This window comes from Microplitis mediator, chromosome 9 (genome assembly GCF_029852145.1).
Source record: "Microplitis mediator isolate UGA2020A chromosome 9, iyMicMedi2.1, whole genome shotgun sequence".
Classification (NCBI taxonomy): Eukaryota; Metazoa; Arthropoda; class Insecta; order Hymenoptera; family Braconidae; genus Microplitis; species Microplitis mediator.
Window position 1 is genome coordinate 763,109 of NC_079977.1, and position 20,401 is coordinate 783,509.

A 20,401-nucleotide genomic window follows, 5' to 3' on the forward strand; every position below is an offset into this window, starting at 1 on the left:
ATATTTAAACTTTTTTTTTGCGTGACGTCGCAATCTCTGGACAATAGATTAGATTATTGGTACAGAAACATAAATATGTATATATATATGTATTTACATAAAAAGTATGAATTTTTTTCTTACTTACGTAATTGAAATTACTGCAACAAGTCCAAGTATCTTTTGTTTTTGTTTTTGTTTTTGTTTATTGTTTTTTTTGTCAAGGTTCTAATTGTCGGTACTTTTTTTCAGTCACATAAATATATAGTACGCATATAGTAAATAGTATACAATATATATATGGCAGTATTTAGTACTAGGTTAAGATTTATCACAGAATTTATTGAACGGAGTAATAAAATATTTAAAAAAATGTCGATCTCATCTGGCAGCTCAATAAATGTCGATCTGGGAGGTAATTTTTTTTACAAACACTCGTAAATTTTTACAAACAATTTTCTTAATATAAAAAATATATAAAAATATTTAAATAATTTTATTTTTGACAGCCCGAGTAGCAGAGATTTGAAAAATTAATTTTTTGACACTCAACTGACGTTTAATAATTTTTGAATTTTTTTTTAAATAAATTATTTTTAAAAATCGCGCCTTTAGTTTTTTAAATTTTCTACACGTGCATATTTTGAATTTTTTTTTAAATAATAAATCATTTTTAAAAATCGCGCCTTTAGTTTTTTGAATTTTCTACACGTGCATATTTTTAGTTTTTTTTTTTTGTAATTTATTTGTTGAAAAAAAAAATCCAAAAATTTTTACTCCACTTCAGGATCATAATTTATTTAATTAGACAGTAAATTGATTCCATGACAACTGATCCCAGACAATTGATCCCCGGCAAATAATCACACAATTGATCCCACTGACAAATTTATAAAATAATTAATTATTAATTAATTACTATGACATGAGTAATTAAAATTCACTGTTAATTAGTTGATAAAAATCAATTGATCAATTGTTGATGGGATCAGATGTCGGTAGAATTTGTAGGAATCACTTGTGGTATGAAATTGTTGGGATCATTTGACAGCATATCCAGTAAATTTATTAATTAAAAAATCAACGACAATTAAAATTATTAATGAATCAAATTTTTTTTTAGGTATGAGAATAAAATATAAAGATAAAAGTGAAACATTTACTGAAGATCAATTAGATTGTAAAGAACCAATAGGACAATTCAAAACATGGTTCGAAGTCGCCAGTAAAACTCCAGGTATCCAGGAGCCCAATGCCATGTGCGTTGGAACGGCTACAAAGTAATTGATAATTACCATTCCCTAATTAATTACTCAGTGTACTTAGTAATTAATAAATCTATCAATTTATTTAAGAGATGGCCTACCGTCAGTACGACCAGTTTTGCTAAAAGGATTCAGTGATAAAGGTTTCAAATTCTATACTAATTATGAAAGCCGCAAAGGACGTGAATTAGTAAGTTAATTAATTAATTAATTAATTTATTAATTGATTTATTTATTTATTAAGTGATTTAATTTTTCAGGCTGAAAATCCAGTGGCTGCATTGACATTTTTCTGGGAACCCTTACGACGAACTGTAAATTTTAATGAATTTATTTATTTATTAATTAATTTTGTGGTAATTAAATTTTTTTAATTAAGGTACGAATTGAAGGCAGCGTAGAAAAGACATCTGCTGAAGACTCAGATAATTATTTTTTATCACGGCCATTTGCGAGTCAAGTTGGAGCTCACGCGAGTAAACAGAGTTCTGTTATCGCGGGGAGAGAATCGCTGATGATTAAAGAACGCGAATTGTTGGCGCAGTTTCCTGATGGAAAAGTACCGCGTCCTCCATGCTGGTAATTTATATTTTAAAGTTTAAAAAAAATTATTTACTTCAATTCACGCGCAATGCAGCCAGCGGTGATACTTATGGAAAATATATCAAATATATGTATGAATATTTTTTTTTACAGGGGAGGTTTTATTGTAATTCCAAAAACAGTCGAATTTTGGCAGGGGCAGAGCGACCGGTTGCATGATCGCATTCGATTCCGTCGTCCGGGTCCTCATGAAAAAATTGACAACATTCTGGTGCATCAAGGAGACAATGGTTGGGTCTATGAACGGCTGTCGCCTTAATTAATTAATTAATTAATTAAGTAAAATAACATCAAATTAATGCATTTGTTGTTTATTATTTTGTTCAAAAAATTTATAAAGCCGCTTACAGAAAAACTACTGGGTCAGTTTTAAAATTTCCCGCTGCAGTCCTAGAAAATAAATAACATATTTTTTTTAGAAGCTGTAATTAATGAATTAAATTTAATTACCTTGCTCACTTTTCCACACGTTTTTTACACTTAATTTACTGTCTTGTTTTATTAAATTTTCAAATTCTCTCATGTTACCGCCGACGCCAAAGTAATAACTTTTACCTGCTACGTATCTGCAATTTAAGTTCAATTAATTAATTTATTAATTATTAATTAGTGATAATGATTTTACCCAACTCCTGTAGGCTTCAGATGTCTCTTGAATATTTCGTATAATTTTTTATGATTGTCTGTATTGTAAATTGTCTCGCAACTCAGAATTAGATCATAGTAATTATTTTCTCTTGTTAATAATTCGTCGAAAGATTCCCAGTCACCGGAGTAAAATTCTGATATTTTATTTATGTCGTCAGAGCTTTGAATATTTAAAGCGACGTTCGGTATCGTCACTAATTGAATGACTTCATTATTCTGTAAAAAATTAAATTTTTAATTTTAAATCCATCCCGCGCTTTTTATAAAATTATTAATTTTTAAATTTTAAAAATAATCCGGCGCTTTTTATAAAATTTTTAATTTTAAAATTTAAAAACTATCCCGCGCTTTTTAAAAAATTATTAATTTTTTAATTTTAAAAATAATCCCGCGCTTTTTATAAAATTATTAATTTTTAAATTTTAAAAATAATCCCGCAATTTTTATAAAATTATTAATTTTTAAATTTTTAAAATAATCCTGCAATTTTTAAAAAATTATTAATTTTTAAATTTTAAAAATAATCCCGCAATTTTTAAAAAATTATTAATTTTTAAATTTTAAAAATAATTCCGCGCGTTTTATAAAATTATTAATTTTTAAATTTTAAAAATAATCCCGCAATTTTTAAAAAATTATTAATTTTTAAATTTTAAAAATAATCCCGCAATTTTTAAAAAATTATTAATTTTTAAATTTTTGAAATAATCCCGCGTTTTTTAAAAAAATTACTCACGTAGTCTTGAAAATGAACAGTAGATCCTTTTAATAATAAAAAAATACCAACGATTCCTGCGCCACATCCTAGATCAAGGACTTTTAGATTTTTAAAATCAATGTCTTGATGATTTAAATATTTTATCAAATCAAAACTGCACTCCCATATTTTTAACCCGCCTTCAAAATTAAAAATAAAATATTGCATTAATTAAATTGACTAATTGATGTACAAAATAATTAATTAATAAATTTCATACCTTCATAAACAGCAGGAAGTAAATCAGAATGTTGCGACTCAGCTTTAATAATATTTTCGTACTTGTCATTGTTGAGATCTAGCACAAGATTGTCAACATTTATCACTTTCAAATTGACATCTTCGGTGACATCAATCGATACACAGTCATCAGTAATTTTAATTTGCTCATCAGTTACATCAATCTTCGTAGCAGGGAACCACGTCAAGTTACTCTGCTGCTTGTCGTCTTAAAAATGAATTCAAATTTCCCGCGTGTTTTTTAAAACTTAACCTCTCATTTAATAAATATTATTTTAGATAAACTATTGATTATTAATTACCTGGTTTTTTTTCATCTTCAGAAAAGCAGAATTTGAACATTTTGATATATTTTATATATATCAAATATATAATTAATATCTGGATTATTTTTTAATAATAATTTGAAATAAATAAAAATAATCTTACACGTGCAAGATTGTCGTCTCTGAACTTCATAGAAATGGCCACGGTGTGAATTTTTCTTTTGAATTTTGAATTTTGAATTATAATTACAAAAAATTATTAATTATAAGAATAAAAATAAAAATAATTAATTTTTTAAGAATAAATAATTAATTTTTTAAAATAAAAAATTCAAGTTTTTGAATTTGCCGCCCGTGCAATTTGGCGCGCATGCGCGAAATTTAAATGACAACTAAGCGACCTCTCTCTTCTACTCCATAATTTATCAGTAATTTCACGTGACACACGTGTGTTTGTTATTAAAATAATAATAATTAAGTATATTAATTAATTAACAATTGACAATTATAACAAATTACTAATTAATCATAACAATAATTACGCGTAAATTAAATTTGAGTTTAAAAGTTGAAGTTTAATGTCCAAGTTTATTTGTAAAAATTTTTTCTAACCTGTGATTGTAATTTTTATCTCATTAATTAACTTAAAATTACTAATTACGAACGTTAAATTATGTTTGTAATAATAAACTAAACATTTATGACAGTAATAAAAAAAATTTTGAATTTTGACGGAAAAAAAAAATTATTTAATTTAAAAAAAAATGTAAGTAATTTCTGTCATATCTTTGATATTTGTCATAAATTAATTAAAAATTTAATTCTTTACAATTTTTCTTGCAGTTTAAATTATCGCGGGAAAAATAAAAAATTCAAATTTTTAAAATAAAAAATTGCCATGAAAAAAAAATCGAATAAAAATATGAGTGACTCAGAGTCAGAAGATGCAGGACCCAGTGGACCAGTAGAAAATGCCTGGGCATTAAAAATCCCCGAGTTCAAGCCCGAGGACAATCCGAATCGTCTGCTAGAAGAGAGTTCATTTGCAACTTTGTTTCCCAGGTACCGTGAAAATTATTTAAAGGAATGCTGGCCTCTGGTGCAAAAGGCCTTCGATAAATACGGAATAAAACCCGAGTTAGATTTGATGGAGGGCAGCATGAGAGTAAAAACCACCAGGAAAACCTGGGACCCGTATGTTATTATCAAAGCCAAGCAGTTTATAAAATTACTGTCGCGGTCGGTGCCGTTTGAACAGGCGGTCAGAGTCCTGCAGGACGACATTGACGCGGACATAATAAAAATCGGTAGTTTAGTGCGAAATAAAGACAAATTTATAAAGAGACGACAGAGAATTATCGGGCCGAATGGTGCGACGTTGAAGTCAATCGAGCTGCTGACCAATTGCTATGTCCTGGTCCAGGGCCAGACCGTGTCCGCAGTCGGTCCCTACAAGGGACTGCAGCAGGTGCGGAAAATAGTCGAGGACACGATGAATAACATCCACCCAATTTACAACATCAAGGCGCTGATGATAAAGCGCGAGCTGGCCAAAGACCCGAAGCTAAAGAACGAGAACTGGGACAGGTTCCTCCCCAAGTTTAAGAGCAAGAATATTTCAAAGAGGAAGCAGCCGCTGAAGAAGAAGGAGAAGAAAGAGTACACTCCGTTCCCGCCCCCGCAGGCTGAGAGTAAAATGGACAAGCAGCTGGCCAGTGGCGAGTACTTCCTGACTAAGGAGCAGAAGAGGGCCAAGCAGAAGAAGGAGATCGACGAGAAGCACCAGGAGGCTGAGAAGAAGAGACAGGACAGGCGCCAGCAGGCTTTCGTTCCACCGGAAGAGTCTAGTGATGACAAGAAACGGAAAGATGTCGATGCTGGTGCTCTTGATGTTGACAAACTCAAGGACAAGATCAATAAGAGTTTAAAAAAAAAACGTAAATTTAAATAAATTTTTTTAGAATTTATTGTAATTAATAATAAAAATTAATTTAAAATTTTATTGATTTTTTATAAATTTTCTTATTAAAAAAAATAATTGTTTAAATTAATTTTTTTCGCGCCAAATTTATTAAATTAAATTCCAGGAAATTACCAACCGATAATTGGAAGTAATTAAGTGAAAACTAGTTATTAATTATATTTGCGAGCGTAATTAATTATCATTAGAAAAATCAAGAGGAATATTAACAAAACAATTAAATTTTTATTTTGTTACTTTTTTTTTTACAAAAACACTTTACCTAATTTATTAATTAGTCAATTACAGTAATAATTAATCTACTTAATGAGACTATCAGTTATTGATTAACGTTAACACACAAATTAATTACATTCGATTTATCATATTCCGGCATTCATACATTCAACTTCTTAATTACTAATTTATTTTTTTTTGCCAGCCGGCAAAATTTATAAAAACAAATTAATTACTTAATTTACTATATTACATTATAATTATTAATTAAGTATCCGAATTTTAATTATGATAATAATAAAAATAAATTGCGATATTTACATATAATTTTATGATACTGAAGTTAGCCGACTAATAATTTTTTGATCCTTTTAAAAACGATAAATTATGAAAAAAAAAATATTTGAAAAAATTGCACTTGTAGTTTTTTAAATTTTCTACATGTGCATTTTTTTTTTTTTTTTTTTTTGTAATTGATCTGTTAGAAAAAAAATTCAAAAATTGTTAATTGTCCGCTAACTTCAGAATCATAAGTTAGCCGACTAATAAATTTTTGATTATTTTTCAACAGATAAATTATCAAAAAAAAAATATTTGAAAAAATTGCACATGTAGTTTTTTTAATTTTCTACATGTGTATTTTTTTAGTTTTTATTTTTTCGTAATTGATCTGTAGAAAAAAAAATTCAAAAATTGTTAATTGTCTCCTAACTTCAGGATCATGAGTTAGCCGACGTCTATTAATTTTTTGGGTTTTCTAAAAACGATAAATTATGAAAAAAAAAATATTTTAAAAAATTGCACCTATAGTTTTTTGAATTTTCTACATGTGCATTTTTTTAGTTTTTTTTTTTTTGTAATTAATCTGTTGAAAAAAAAATTCAAAAATTTGTAACTCTGTCAACTTCAAGATCATAAGTTAGCCGACTAATAATTTTTTGATTCTTTTAAAATCGATAAATTATCAAAAAAAAATATTTGAAAAAATTGCACTTGTAGTTTTTCAAATTTTCTACATGTGTATTTTTTTAGTTTTTTTTTTTTGTTATCGATCTGTTGAAAAAAAAATTCAAAAATTGTTAACTCTGCTAACTTCAGGATCATACAATTTTAATATTTCGTATCTCAAAGCCTTCGTAATTTTTTTTTTTTCAAATTTGAATTTAAAAATCACTGGCGCTTTGATTGACGAAATAATCACAGTTATAAAAAAAAATTAAATGCATTTCGTTAAAAATAAAAATTTTTTTTAATTACAATTTTATTTTTTTTTTCAAAAAATTTTTTTTTAGAGTATTTGTTAATTTTTTTTTTAATTTATAATTAATAATAATTTTTTAGCACAACCAAGTGAAATTACTTAATAAATTTATAATAATTATTAAAAAAATAAATCTCTGGATTTAATTTTACAAATTTATTTATTAAATTATGCATTTAATTTAATTATTATTAACTATATATTAATTAGATATCTTATGAAAATTTTTAATGAACACAAATCATTTAATGTCGAATTTACTCACTTAATTTTACGTACGTTAAACAATTAATTATTAATAATAATAATAATTGAGTATTTTAATCAGTGATCAAGTAAAGAGAACTTTCATATCAATTATAAAATTTATAAATGGAAGATTTTATTTTATATTTACATATTATGTATAGAAGACTAGATACATAAAAAAAATATTTTTATTAATTAATTAATTAGTCAATCATTTGATAATTTTAATAATCAGAGTTTTGCTCAGCAAAATGTTACTGGAATAATTAAAGTTAAATGCAATCACGTGAATTTACGTTATCATTTATCATTAATTGCCGTAGTATTAAATACTTAAATTATTAAAACATCTTGACATTTTTTTTTTTAATAAAATTAATTACTGTATTTTAATGGAACACTTGATCGGATTATAAACTTATTTTTTTAATTAAATCTTTTTAAAATAATTCCTGACTTTTTTTTTTATGGAAAACAAAATTTTTATTACGTAGTCTTATTTTTCGGAGTATTTATTAAATTTGAAAAAAAATTTACAGTAATATATATGTATATATATATATGACTGTGTGATAAAAATCGACTATTTTTTTTTTTATCAAAAATTATACGGAAATTATTTATGGAAAACTTTTTTTTTAAGTTTGGAATTTTGTAACTCATCAGCAAATCAGTGGAACGGAAAAATCAATGGATATTTTTATTGTAAATTGAAGGCTCTACAAAAAAGGTCTCTTATAATTTTTTGATAAATTCGATTTTTAAAAAATTACTCCAAGTAAAAGTTGAATTCCTGGTAAATTTTTATAATATTTGACTTTTCCCGCGAAACTATTAGAGTTATCACAAAATGTCTCAGGACCTTTTTTGTAGACCAGTTCATTCCCTACAATTTATGTCTCATAAATTTTTCAAAATTCCTGAAAGCTCTTTAGTTATTTGTATTTGAATGTCAATTTGTTAAAAAATAATTTTTTGATTTTATTTTTCTAAGTCCACAATATATATTAGACTGATTCAAAAAAATCGACTAATTTTTTTTTTCTATATTATATCGAAAATATTGTTGGAAATGACGAAAAAAAAATACTGTGAAAGTTTGAGCTCTTAATATTAATATTAACAACTGCCGCATCGCGATTTTCTATTTTCCGTTTAAATAACATGGGAAAATTTATTTTTTCAGCTTTGGAATTTTGTAGCTCTCGGTGGGACCAATACTTTTAAATGTTCAAGACATATTCTTATGGGAAATTTGACGCTCTACAAAAAAGGTCTCTTATAATTTTTCGATATTTTTATTTCTTCAAAAGTAATTCGAAGTTAAAATTAGATTGACGATAAATTTTTACATTTTTTAAATTTTTTGACGCAACCATCAACTTTATCCGAAAATTTTAGAGGACATTTTTTGTAGAGCATTTTATTTCCTACAACTTATCTCAGAGAAAATTTTCGATAATTCTCATAAGTCGTAAGTTATTCGCAATTAACTGAAAATTTAATATAATTAATTTTAAGCAACAAAATTTAGATTATTTAAGAAAATTTTCAGTTAATTGCAGATAACATACGACTTAAGTGAAATATCGAAAATTTTCTCTGAGATAAGTTGTAGGAAATAAAATGCTCTACAAAAAATGTCCTCTAAAATTTTCGGATAAAGTTGATGGTTGCGTCAAAAAATTTAAAAAATGTAAAAATTTATCGTCAATCTAATTTTAACTTCGAATAACTTTTGAAGGAATAAAAATATCGAAAAATTATAAGAGACCTTTTCTGTAGAGCGTCAAATTTCCCATAAGAATATGTCTTGAACATTCAAAAGTATTGGTCCCACCGAGAGCTACAAAATTCCAAAGCTTAAAAAATAAATTTTCCCATGTTAATTAAACGGGAAATAGAAAATCGCGATGCGGCAGTTGTTAATATTAATATTAAGAGCTCAAACTTTCACACCATTTTTTTACGTCATTTCTAACAATATTTTCGATATAATGAAGAAAAAAAAATTAGTCGATTTTTTTGAATCAGTCTAATATATATAATTAAAAATAAAACCAATTAAGCGCATATACAGACCCTTTGTTTTTTTTTTTCAATTATACGTATGTTTTTAAAAAAAGTCACTCACCCAAAAGTAATTTACACGAGTTTACAATTGTCCTCTTACAATAAATTTAATAATAATATAATTATTAAATATAAATTACCAGCTAGCTTACCGATATATTCATTTTAAATTACGTTAGAGTCTACTTATATATTAATTTCGTAAAGTAAAAAGCTAATGACCGTGGTTGTAAAGGTGCCACCGCTGTGACTCGACACTGGAGTCGCATTTCTCGGCAGTGATTCCGCGCTGCGCGTGATACTTTGAGTCCATGCAGACGGGGATCCTCGAGTGTCTTATCAACCCGCCCTCGAGGTACCTCCACTTCTGGTTTTCACTTCCGTCGCAGACCTGCATCAGCAGGGTCGTACCTTTCGCGTACATTGGAAGAGTCAGACACAGCTCGTGGTGTTTTATCAGTCCGTCTTTGGTCAGACTCCATTCCTAGAATTTTATTTTCATTTTCGTAACTTCTGGCGGTAATTTAAATTATCAGTAAATAAGGATTCAAATTATCAATTACCTGATTCCCGCCAGTGTCGTGACAGGGATAGAGACCGACGTTGCCATCTAATAGGTGTCCCATACTATCGAGACAAGAGTGCCCTTGTTTTAGTGAACCACCAGGACCTCCTTCGCTAGTCGGTATCACTAATTCTGGATATACATTTTTCAAATACCAACTGAATGGTTTGCAATGCAATTTTTTCTTCAATTCAAGTCTGTCTGCGATGCTAGAAATTTAAATAAAATTTTAGTCAAGATTTGTTGGGTTGAATGATCGGGTGGAGGTGGAAGTGGGCGAGGATGGGGTGAGGATCAAGTTTTGAGTACAAGTTGTATTTGTTTGGGGACTTGGGGGTTGAAAGAGCAAGTGGAAGAGGTTGAGAATGAGAATGAGGATGAGGATGAGAAATGAAAACGTACTTTCCGTAGGGTATGTTCCGTGCAAGAGGGACCGCGTTGTAATAGAAGTGCTTATAGTCATCCATCCAGACTTCAGCGGCACGTCGGGTATTTCTGGCAAACACGTTTCCACTTCCGCCGGGAAACGAGTACGGGTGACGTTTGCGAAATACGTGGCCGACTCGCGAGCAAGGTATTATCTCCAAACTTCCACCGCACTGCCATACACGGAAGGATATTTCTGTAATAATTCATTTTTTTTAGAATTTGTCTCAGATTTAATAATTGCGATTGTTTGTAAATTTAAAAAAAAATTTTTCCCGCCAATTACACGGAAAGAAAATTATGGGAAGTTTTGCTATGACATTATGGGAATGGTTCCCATAATGGTATGGGAATAGTACCTATACTACTATAGGGATGGTTCCCATATATTATGGGAACCATCCCCATAATAGTATGAGAATAGTTCCCATACCATTATGGGAATGGTTCCCATATGATTATGGGAATGGTTCCCATAATCATATGGGAATGGTTCCCATAATGGTATGGGAATAGTACCTATACTACTATAGGGATGGTTCCCATAATAATATGAGAATAGTTCCCATACCATTATGGGAATGGTTCCCATACCATTATGGGAATGGTTCCCATAATCATATGGGAATGGTTCCCATAATCATATGGGAATGGTTCCCATATTGGTATAGGAACTGTTCCTATAATATTATGGGAACCATTCCCATATCATTATGGAAACCATTCCCATACTATTATGGGAATGGTTCCCATATTGGTATAGGAACTATTCCTATAATATTATGGGAACCATCCCTATAATATCATAAAATTTTTTTTTGCACAATAGTGTAGAAATTTTCCAAAATTTGAATTTTCTTGAATGTTTTGTGCTGACAAAAAATTCTTGTTAAAAATTTTAATGTTTTTTTTGCCAAATACGATTTTTTTTTTTCAATGTTTGAATTTTTGTTTTTATGTTTAATAATATTTCTGTGTATTGTAGAAGTGATTACCACACTTATTTAAAATAATTTTTTTATGATAATATGGGAACCATTCCCATAATATTATAGGAATGGTTCCTATAATAGTATGGGAACTATTCCCATAATATTATGGAAATGATTCCCATAATGGTATAGGAACCATTCCAATTGCATTATGGGAATCATTCCCATAATATTATGGGGATAGTTCCCATACTATTATAGGAATCATTCCCATAATATTATGGGAATGGTTCCTATAATTTATGGGAATGGTTCCTATAAATTATAGGAACCATTACCATAAATTATAGGAATGATTCCCATAATATTATAGAAAGTATTCCTATAAATTATAGGAACCATTCCTATAATTATAGGAATCATTCCTATAGTGTTATGGGTATCATTCCCATAATTATAGGAACTATTCCTATAATTATGGGAAACATTCTTATAATTATAGGAACCGCTCCCATAATTTATGGTCGTAATTCCTATGATGGTAAAAAAAATTTCAAAAAAATTAATAAGTAATTACCCAAATTTTCTCCGCCCCAAACATCCATTTGTGTGTCATATTTCCCCAGCTGTTCAAAGTAAGCTTTGTCGATGACAAACAAACCCCCAGCAATCATCGGTGTCCTTATCGCTTGTGTTGGATCTTTTTGTCTGGCGGTTCTTTCAGTTTGACTCAAATATTCCCATTTGAATACTAAGCTCCAATCAAATCCGCCTCTCAAATCTGCTGATGCGCCTTCATTCAAAAATTTTTAATTTGAATACTTGATTATTGTTTTTTTTTTTTTCAAATTTATTATTTTCTTACCGATATATTGAAATGTATCCATGCTGATTACATCGATAACTGGACAGACAACGCGACTAGGATCTTCGGCAACTCTTTCGAGTAATGGCTCGAGCCAATCGGCGTTACACTCGCAATGAGAGTCGAGAAACGTCAGTACGTTGGCTATCGCAGCGTCAGCACCACGTACCCGCGATCTCATCAGACCTTCACGTTTTTCATTTCTTATCACTCTCACTTTATGAATTTTCGATAATTCTTCTCCGTCTTCGGCTGTTTATTTTGAAATTCAAAAAAATTAATTAAATTTTTTGTTTGTTTTCAAAATTTGAAAAAAAAAAAAATTCTACTTACGGTGATCACTAAAATCATCTACGAGAATTATTTCTTTGATCAGATGCTCTGGGCTTCTATTTAGGACACTGTAATTAAAATTAATTACTATCAATTAATTTTCAAAATATCGAGATATTAGTGGGGGAGTTTGGTAATTTTTCAAATTTTTTTTTGCAAACCATTCAAATATTTTTTCATTGCCGTCGATAAATTTTCGCGCGAAGAAAACTTTTGAATTTAAAATTTATTTGCGCGCGAAAAAATTTGAATTTGAAATTTTAAAAAATTGATTTTGAAAAATATTAAGATAATTTTTTTTTTTTATTTTTACCCGAATCTATTTTAAGAAAAATTTTTAATTAAAAATTTGAATTTTTATTAATTTTCCACAAGTCTAATTAACGAGGTCATTAAATTGAAGTCATTGCCAAGCATTAAAATAATTTTGAAACTTAAACATAATTTTATTTTTCCCATCTTGGAATAATAATAATAATCCCAGACGGCGCATTTTACCCAGTCGCCAACAAATTTAAAAATATGACGCGTAGAGTGAAAAATGTCTTAATTAATGCCGCGGTTACGGTTTGAACTTTTTTATATACGAGGAACAAACTGTATAAGTAAAGATAAAATGTAGATGACTTATAAAGGGTTTTAATTCACTTCCCCCACTCCCTTCCGGCGAACACTTCGTGCGTGCAAATAAAATGGATATCGACTGCGGAATTGCGATTAGAAAATTCCATCAGTTTCCATTCCCTCAATCCATTGAAACTTCTCTCTTATTTTATATTTCTTAAATTATTTTTTTTTTATCCCGAAAGAGTAAACGGAAAACGACATTTGCTATTGGAAAATTTTTATCCATTTCCGGTGTTTAAATAGAAACCGGTTTATTTCTGTATTTACATTTCCTACTTTTTAATATGAAATATATTTTTAAATTAAATTTTCTTTTTTTTTATCAATTATTTCTTTACCTGACTACAGTTCGCAGTAATGTTGATCTTGCCTCGTTATGAAAAGTTATAATTACGGAAGTAGGTGGCAGATCACGTCTCCATTGTTTTAGACGACACCTGAAAAATATAAAAATTTTTTTTTTTTAAATAAAAAATTTGAAAAAAAAAAAAAACAAGAGGCGAAACTGGACGAAACTTCGAGTTTCCTCTGCTCGAAAATAAATTTTCCTCCAAAATCTGGGAAAATAAAAAAAAAATTTCCACCGTCACTGCAAGTTCATCTCATATATTTTATAAAATCGAATTTCGACGCGAGAATTTAAATAAAAAATTAAAATCAATGGCAAGTAAATAAAAATGAAATATGAATGGACACAAAATGATGGATGATTAAGATAACAATCGTGAAAATTTAAACCCACTGCGACACGTATGATCGCGAATAACCACCGCGCCGCGACAGGAAAAAAAATTGGTCGGCTCTTACGCTCGCGTTGGATATCAACGCAGCCTCCGTTCATTCGCGGGTTTGTTTCCCATCAATTTCTCACTCCTCGGGTCTGAAACTCGACAACTATTTAAACTATTTACACGAACATACTCGTCTAATTACCAAATACTACTCAGTCTCGTCGCGAAAACAATTATATCCAATTACAGCTGGCATTTAATTTATTAATTTATTTATTTTGTTGGAGAGAAATTCTATCGGATTTTAGACTGTACTGGCTCTTGTTAAATTTATTAGATTAGAAAGTATTTTCTTATAAATAAATATATAGATGGATGGATGGATGGATGGGTAAGATTAAAAAATAAAATAAAAGTAATATGGCATAAAAGGTCCGCGTCAGAATGTCACGAGCTACATAAATGCGGCGAGACGGTAAAACGATCCCCAATATGTCAGCTTAAGATTTTTTTGCTTTTTTCATCTTATCCTCAAGATAAACTCACGAAACGTGCGTTGAATTATCCTTTCTATACATTATTATTTTTTTTTTTGTCACCAAAAAAAAATTTATTCTACTTTATGGAGAAATTTTTTTATTATTTAATTGAAGGTTATTAATTAAATTTATTGTCACTAGATCAAGTATAAATTTGAAAGCTGATATGGATTTTTTTTAACAGAAGTCGACTTCCGGCCTGACGTAGTAAAAAATTTAATTAATAATTTTTGAACGGAGAAATATTTGACATTAGGAAAATTATTTGAAAACAGCTTAAATATTGGTTGTATGGAAAAATTTATAAGGACCTTTTTTGTAGGGAATTTAATTATCTATCGAAAAGGTTTCTGTGAATTTTCCTATATTTTCATTATTTTCCCCGGAAATTCAGTATATAAACTTAGCCACAGTAATATTCGATTTTCCTAGTTGATAAATTTTTGAAAATTAAATTTGAGGCCCAAAAATGAGTTTTAGGTGAAAATACAAAGAAACCTTTTTGGTAGGAAATTCAATTTTCTATCGAAAAGGTCTCTATGAATTTTCCTATATTTTCAATATTTTCCCCGGAAATTCAATTTATAAACTTAGCCACAGTAATACTTGATTTTCCTAGTTGATGAATTTTTGAAAATTAAATTTGAGGCCCAAAAATAAGTTTTAGGTGAAAATACACAGAGACCTTTTTGGTAGGAAATTCAATTTTCTATCGAAAAGGTCTCTGTGAATTTTTCCATATTTTCATTATTTTCCCCGGAAATTCAATTTATAAATTTAGCCACAATAATATTTATTTTTCCGTTGATAAATTTTTGAAAATTAAATTTGAGGCCCAAACATGAGTTCTAGGTAAAAATATAAAGAGACCTTTTTGGTAGAAAATTTGATTTCCTATCGAAAAGGTCTCTATAAATTTTTCCAAATTACTAGTATTTTCCCGCGAAATTTAATTTATAAACTTTGTACTCCATTTTGAAAAAAAAATTTCCCGGGTTAGTTTGCCCTCCCCTATTTAATATGCAATGAGAATTCGAACAATAGTTATTTGTAAGGCAAAAATTAAATTTATTTAGAGCTCAAAATTAAAAAAGTGAGGTAAAAAATTTTACAAGTACTGCAAATACACACTTATGTTTCATATGTACACATTTGTAGCAAATATATGCATATAGGAGTTGTATGTGTAATTGAAGTGAGTACATGTTTTACTTTCGCATCTAGAACGTACACAAAATGTAAGAGGCCACTGAACGATCGAGTGGACCAAATACCTGTTGGTGCATCGATGAGTACTGTGTACTCTGTACTCTATACTTTTCTCTTCGTTCACATGAAAATCCATTCAGTTGCGTCACTGATTAATATGTTAAATCTTAGAATAAAAAAAATTTTTTTTCGCATCAATTAATAGCCGAGTAAAAAATGAAAATGTTACGCAGCGGGAAGTGGGTCGAGATTACCGAGAGATGAGATCGATTGGGAAATTGGACGAGAGATTGTAGATTTAAAAATAGCCGTGCGTGGATTTGTTGAAAAGTAGAACGAGACTTTGTCTACTTGATTTTTTTTTTTTATTTTTTTATTTTAAGGGAAATTTTCATTCTGAGTGAGTACGCGGTGTGTGGGTAATGTCGTTGTGGGAGGAAAAGGGGGTTGGGGATGAAATACGAGGAATTCTTATTGGATACTCTGGAAGCCGGGAATTATATAGGAAACGTATAAAACGAGGTCGCGATTCGAGGACGTTTATAGTGAAATATTAAGTTCCGTTTTTGGTTGATGATTTAAATTTATTTTGTTTGTTTGTTTGGGTACTTGGGAAAGTATCGTAATTTAATTAACTATTTATTGGCTTATTTTTATATCGTAGTTTATTTGAGGTGAGGTTGAGGTACTCGATAATGTCAGGAAATGAGGTTTCGCTTCTATTTCGACAGATTACTAGGCAATGTTTATTTTTGAAATCATTTTCCGGCTTAAATAATGCGTGTATGGAAAAATATATAGAAACCTTTTTTTTAGGGAATTTAATTTTCTATAAAAAAGGTCTCTTTGAATTTTTATGTATTTTCATTATTTTCTCCGGAAATTCAATTTATAAATCCAGTCATAATATTAATTTTCCAAAAAGTCGATCAATTTTTGAAAATTAATTTTGTGGCTCAAATATCCGTTTGAGCTAAAAATATAAGAAGACTTATTTTGTAGGGAATTTAATTTTCTATAAGAAAGGTCTCTATAAATTTTCCCATATTTTCATTATTTTCCCCGGAAATTCCATTTATAAATTCAGTCATAATATTAATTTTCCAAAAAGTCGATCAATTTTTGAAAATTAATTTTGAGGCTCAAATATCCGTTTAAGCTGAAAATATAAGAAGACCTTTTTTGTAGGGAATTTAATTTTCTATAAAAAAGGTCTCTTTGAATTTTCCCGTATTTTCATTATTTTCCCCGGAAATTCCATTTATAAATTCAGTCATAATATTAATTTTCCAAAAAGTCGATAAATTTTTGAAAATTAATTTTGTGGCTCAAATATGAGTTTTAGGTAAAAATATAAAGAGACCTTTTTTGTAGAGAATTCAATTATCTATAAAAAAGGTCTCTATGAATTTTTTCATATTTTCATTATTTTTCCCGCAAAATTTAAATTTACAGACCGGAAAAATAAAGCAGGACGATTTTGAAATAACTTGTGAATATTTTAAAAATAATTAACAGAAGTTGTATTTTAATAAGCGCCGCTGTCCTATAAAGAAGACTCTCCTATTAATGAATGTGTATGCACTATGGATATGATCCTGAGTCAGTGCTCGTATTGCATACGGTGCAATTAGAAAGGATGTGAGAGAGCAGTTCACATTCTGGCATACATGTTATATTACTCAGATATTGCACGATTTCTAACGTCAACATAAAACCCATACTATACTGAGAGACCCGAGAATGAGCGAAGAGGTGAATAAGTATTAAGAGAGTACCGAGATGAAATCGCAACAGGAAAACATGCCTCAAGCACTATGACCTTAATCCATTTATTTTCTTTACTAGGGCAAATTAAATTTACATTTTATTTTATATCTCAACGCTTTTACAAATATTTCAAATAAAATAGTAATCATCTCTATCTGATTATACTTTTTTCAGATCCTAAATAAATATTCAGTGCCAATAAAACCCAACCATAAAGAAAATAAATTTTCAAATGCCGAAAAAATTAGCCGCTAAAAAAATTTCATTATTTTTTATCTAATTTCAGCCGTTAAATATTTTGGAAAAATATGACCGTCATAAAAAATTTTTTTGGGCAAAATGAACCCATGGAAAAAATTTTCGGTTTTTTTCCTTTTTTCAAAATTTGAGGCCACTGCTGAGGATTCTACGCAATTGAAATCTTGATATAATTTTTTTTTTCAATGCAGCAGATCGAAATTTACACCCCAGCCAATTTTTGAACCGATCCATCGACTTTTTGATTTTTTAAACCCAAATTTCCCCGTCCATTTTATCTCTGATAATTACGGAAAATTTTGTAGCCCGTTTTTCGCGATAATTTATGGAGATAGAGAAAAATTGATAAGGACAATTTTTATAGAGAATTAAATTTCCTACAAAAAAGTATTCTTGACATTTTCTCCTAGGACAACAATTTGATGTACAAAAGTGCTTTTAAAAAAAAAATGTCTCGCTGGAGTTGCAGTTGCGATGAAAAAATAAAATAATTATCTTTGTAATTTTATTTTAATTGAAAAGTTAAATTGCTTCCAGTTAACATGTTTTAAAATATATAATAGAAAATAAAGTTGGAGAATTTTTATCGCCGACTTAGCAACTCATCACTTTCCTTATCTGGCATTTTAGTGTCCAAGTTTTTAAAAAATTTTTTTTATTCTTGCGACTGATGCAAATGCATTGCCATACTTGCTGCTAAGTAATTTATACATATAAATTGCTTCTAGTACTTGTGTTGGAGCTTCTTCATGCACTTCGATAGAGTACAATGAAATACGGTCTCTATGCTTCACAATCAGACAAGGAGATGCTCAAGCATAAAGGGGATAAGATTTACCATTTAAAGACAAGATTCTATATATATATATGCATCCATAATGTGCATACACTTCTTGTGTACGCGCAAGTCGTGACTATATTTTATCCTATTTATTCAAGACTCGGTAAACATGTATAAAACTTCCATAAATTAAATATCAGAATCTTCAATTCTATTTATTTTTACTTCTCGTAACTTAAATACTTCAAATTAAAATTCTGATTGAACTATTGGGTTTACAAAAAAAATCAATGATACCTTTTTTGTAGGAAATTGAATTTCCTGTAAAAATGGTCTTCAGTAATTTTCATCTAAACCTCATAATTAAAGAGTTATTTTAATTTTTTTAATTAATTAATTAAATTTTTATCAATTTCACTGATTATTTTAGAAAAATGAAAATTCTGATTGAAATATTGGATTTACAAAAAAAATCAATGATAACTTTTTTGTAGGAAATTGAATTTCCTGTAAAAATGATCTCTGGTAATTTTCATCTAAATCCAATAATTAATGAGTTATTTTAATTTTTAAAATTAATCATCAAATTTTTATTTCTTTCATTGATTATTTTTAAAAATGAAAATTCTGATGAAAATATTGGATTTACAAAAAAAATTAATGATACCTTTTTTGTAGGAAATTAAATTTCCTGTAAAAATGATCTCCGGTAATTTTCATCTAAATCTAATAATTAATGAGTTATTAAAATTTTTTAAATTAATCATCAAAGTTTTATTTCTTCCATTGATTATTTTTTAAAAATGAAAATTCTGATGAAAATATTGGATTTACAAAAAAAATCAATGATACCTTTTTTGTAGGAAATTAAATTTCCTGTAAAAATGATCTCCGGTAATTTTCATCTAAATCTAATAATTAATGAGTTATTAAAATTTTTTAAATTAATCATCAAATTTTTATTTATTCCATTGATTATTTTTTAAAAATGAAAATTCTAATGAAAATATTGGATTTACAAAAAAAATCAATGATACCTTTTTTGTAGGAAATTAAATTTCCTGTAAAAATGATTTCTGGTAATTTTCATCTAAATCAAATAATTAATGAGTTATTTTAATTTTTTTAAATTAATCATCAAATTTTTATATCTTCCATTGATTATTTTATAAAAAATGAAAATTCTGATGAAAATATTGGATTTACAAAAAAAATTAATGATACCTTTTTTGTAGGAAATTAAATTTCCTGTAAAAATGATCTCTGGTAATTTTCATCTAAATCCAATAATTAATGAGTTATCTAACTTTTTAAAATTAATCATCAAAATTTTATTTCTTCCATTGATTATTTAGTAAAAAATGAAAATTCTGATAAAAATATTGGATTTACAAAAAAAATCAATGATACCTTTTTTGTAGGAAATTAAATTTCCTGTGAAAATGATCTCTGTCAATTTTCATCTAAATCCAATAATTAATGAGTTATTTAAATTTTTAAAATTAATCATCAAATTTTTATATCTTCCATTGATTATTTTTTAAAAATGAAAATTCTGATGAAAATATTGGATTTACAAAAAAAATTAATAATACCTTTTTTGTAGAAAAAAAAATTTTCTATAAAAATGGTCCTTTGTGATTTTCCCATAAATTGCATAGGTAATAAGTTAATAAAATTGAAAATAAATTTTTCATTTGACGTTTTCACTTTGACACAAAGGACACAATGGACTACTTGATTACCCTTTACTGGCGTTATCTTACTCGAGACACGCTCTACTCGACATTATCCAAAGATTGAGAAAGTAGCGTAGCGTAGCATAAT

At 28.3% G+C, this 20,401-nt stretch overlaps 4 protein-coding genes across 5 annotated transcripts in view; 2 read left to right on the forward strand and 2 right to left on the reverse strand.

Annotated features, from left to right (window-relative positions):
- Positions 1–8: 8 nt before the first annotated feature.
- Positions 9–2,106, forward strand: LOC130675191 (pyridoxine/pyridoxamine 5'-phosphate oxidase). 2 transcript variants are annotated; one of them, XM_057480731.1, is made up of 7 exons: positions 9–155; positions 232–394; positions 1,103–1,259; positions 1,335–1,434; positions 1,505–1,558; positions 1,624–1,823; positions 1,941–2,106. In XM_057480731.1, the coding sequence occupies exons 2-7, from the start codon at positions 280–282 to the stop codon at positions 2,104–2,106; spliced, it is 792 nt and encodes a 263-aa protein (XP_057336714.1). In that variant the 5' UTR covers positions 9–155; positions 232–279. The 2 variants fall into 2 exon arrangements, with proteins under 2 accessions (XP_057336714.1, XP_057336715.1); XM_057480732.1 differs by having other exon boundaries at positions 130–394.
- LOC130675190 (histidine protein methyltransferase 1 homolog) lies at positions 2,099–3,962 on the reverse strand. The gene is made up of 6 exons (XM_057480730.1): positions 3,795–3,962; positions 3,473–3,700; positions 3,232–3,392; positions 2,473–2,711; positions 2,298–2,413; positions 2,099–2,237 (listed from the first exon to the last, which is right to left on the reverse strand). Exons 1-6 carry the CDS (start codon positions 3,832–3,834, stop codon positions 2,203–2,205), a joined length of 819 nt encoding a protein of 272 aa, XP_057336713.1. The 5' UTR covers positions 3,835–3,962; the 3' UTR covers positions 2,099–2,202.
- Positions 3,963–4,315: 353 nt separating this feature from the next.
- Positions 4,316–5,925, forward strand: LOC130675189 (KRR1 small subunit processome component homolog). The gene is made up of 2 exons (XM_057480729.1): positions 4,316–4,524; positions 4,602–5,925. Exon 2 carries the CDS (start codon positions 4,657–4,659, stop codon positions 5,707–5,709), a length of 1,053 nt encoding a protein of 350 aa, XP_057336712.1. The 5' UTR covers positions 4,316–4,524; positions 4,602–4,656; the 3' UTR covers positions 5,710–5,925.
- A 3,158-nt stretch (positions 5,926–9,083) lies between these two features.
- The window catches only part of LOC130675187 (polypeptide N-acetylgalactosaminyltransferase 2), a 99,078-nt gene continuing 87,760 nt past the window's right edge, over positions 9,084–20,401 (reverse strand). The window contains exons 4-10 of the mRNA XM_057480725.1: positions 13,625–13,723; positions 12,660–12,727; positions 12,327–12,578; positions 12,039–12,254; positions 10,506–10,725; positions 10,102–10,312; positions 9,084–10,022 (exon numbers count right to left, since the gene is read on the reverse strand). Coding sequence (XP_057336708.1) covers positions 9,753–10,022; positions 10,102–10,312; positions 10,506–10,725; positions 12,039–12,254; positions 12,327–12,578; positions 12,660–12,727; positions 13,625–13,723 — 1,336 coding nt within the window. The 3' untranslated portion in view covers positions 9,084–9,752. The remainder of the gene's footprint in view (positions 10,023–10,101; positions 10,313–10,505; positions 10,726–12,038; positions 12,255–12,326; positions 12,579–12,659; positions 12,728–13,624; positions 13,724–20,401) is intronic.

Coding starts and splice junctions, on each gene's coding strand:
- LOC130675191 (XM_057480731.1), top strand. CDS start 280: ATGGCAGTATTTAGTACTAGGTTAAGATTTATCACAGAATTTATTGAA. Junction 395..1,102: donor AATAAATGTCGATCTGGGAG/GTAATTTTTTTT, acceptor ATTTTTTTTTAG/GTATGAGAATAAAATATAAA. Junction 1,260..1,334: donor TGCGTTGGAACGGCTACAAA/GTAATTGATAAT, acceptor AATTTATTTAAG/AGATGGCCTACCGTCAGTAC.
- LOC130675190 (XM_057480730.1), bottom strand. CDS start 3,834: ATGTTCAAATTCTGCTTTTCTGAAGATGAAAAAAAACCAG. Junction 2,712..3,231: donor CTGTTCATTTTCAAGACTAC/GTGAGTAATTTT, acceptor AATTTTTTACAG/AATAATGAAGTCATTCAATT. Junction 2,238..2,297: donor CGTGTGGAAAAGTGAGCAAG/GTAATTAAATTT, acceptor TTTATTTTCTAG/GACTGCAGCGGGAAATTTTA.
- LOC130675189 (XM_057480729.1), top strand. CDS start 4,657: ATGAAAAAAAAATCGAATAAAAATATGAGTGACTCAGAGTCAGAAGAT.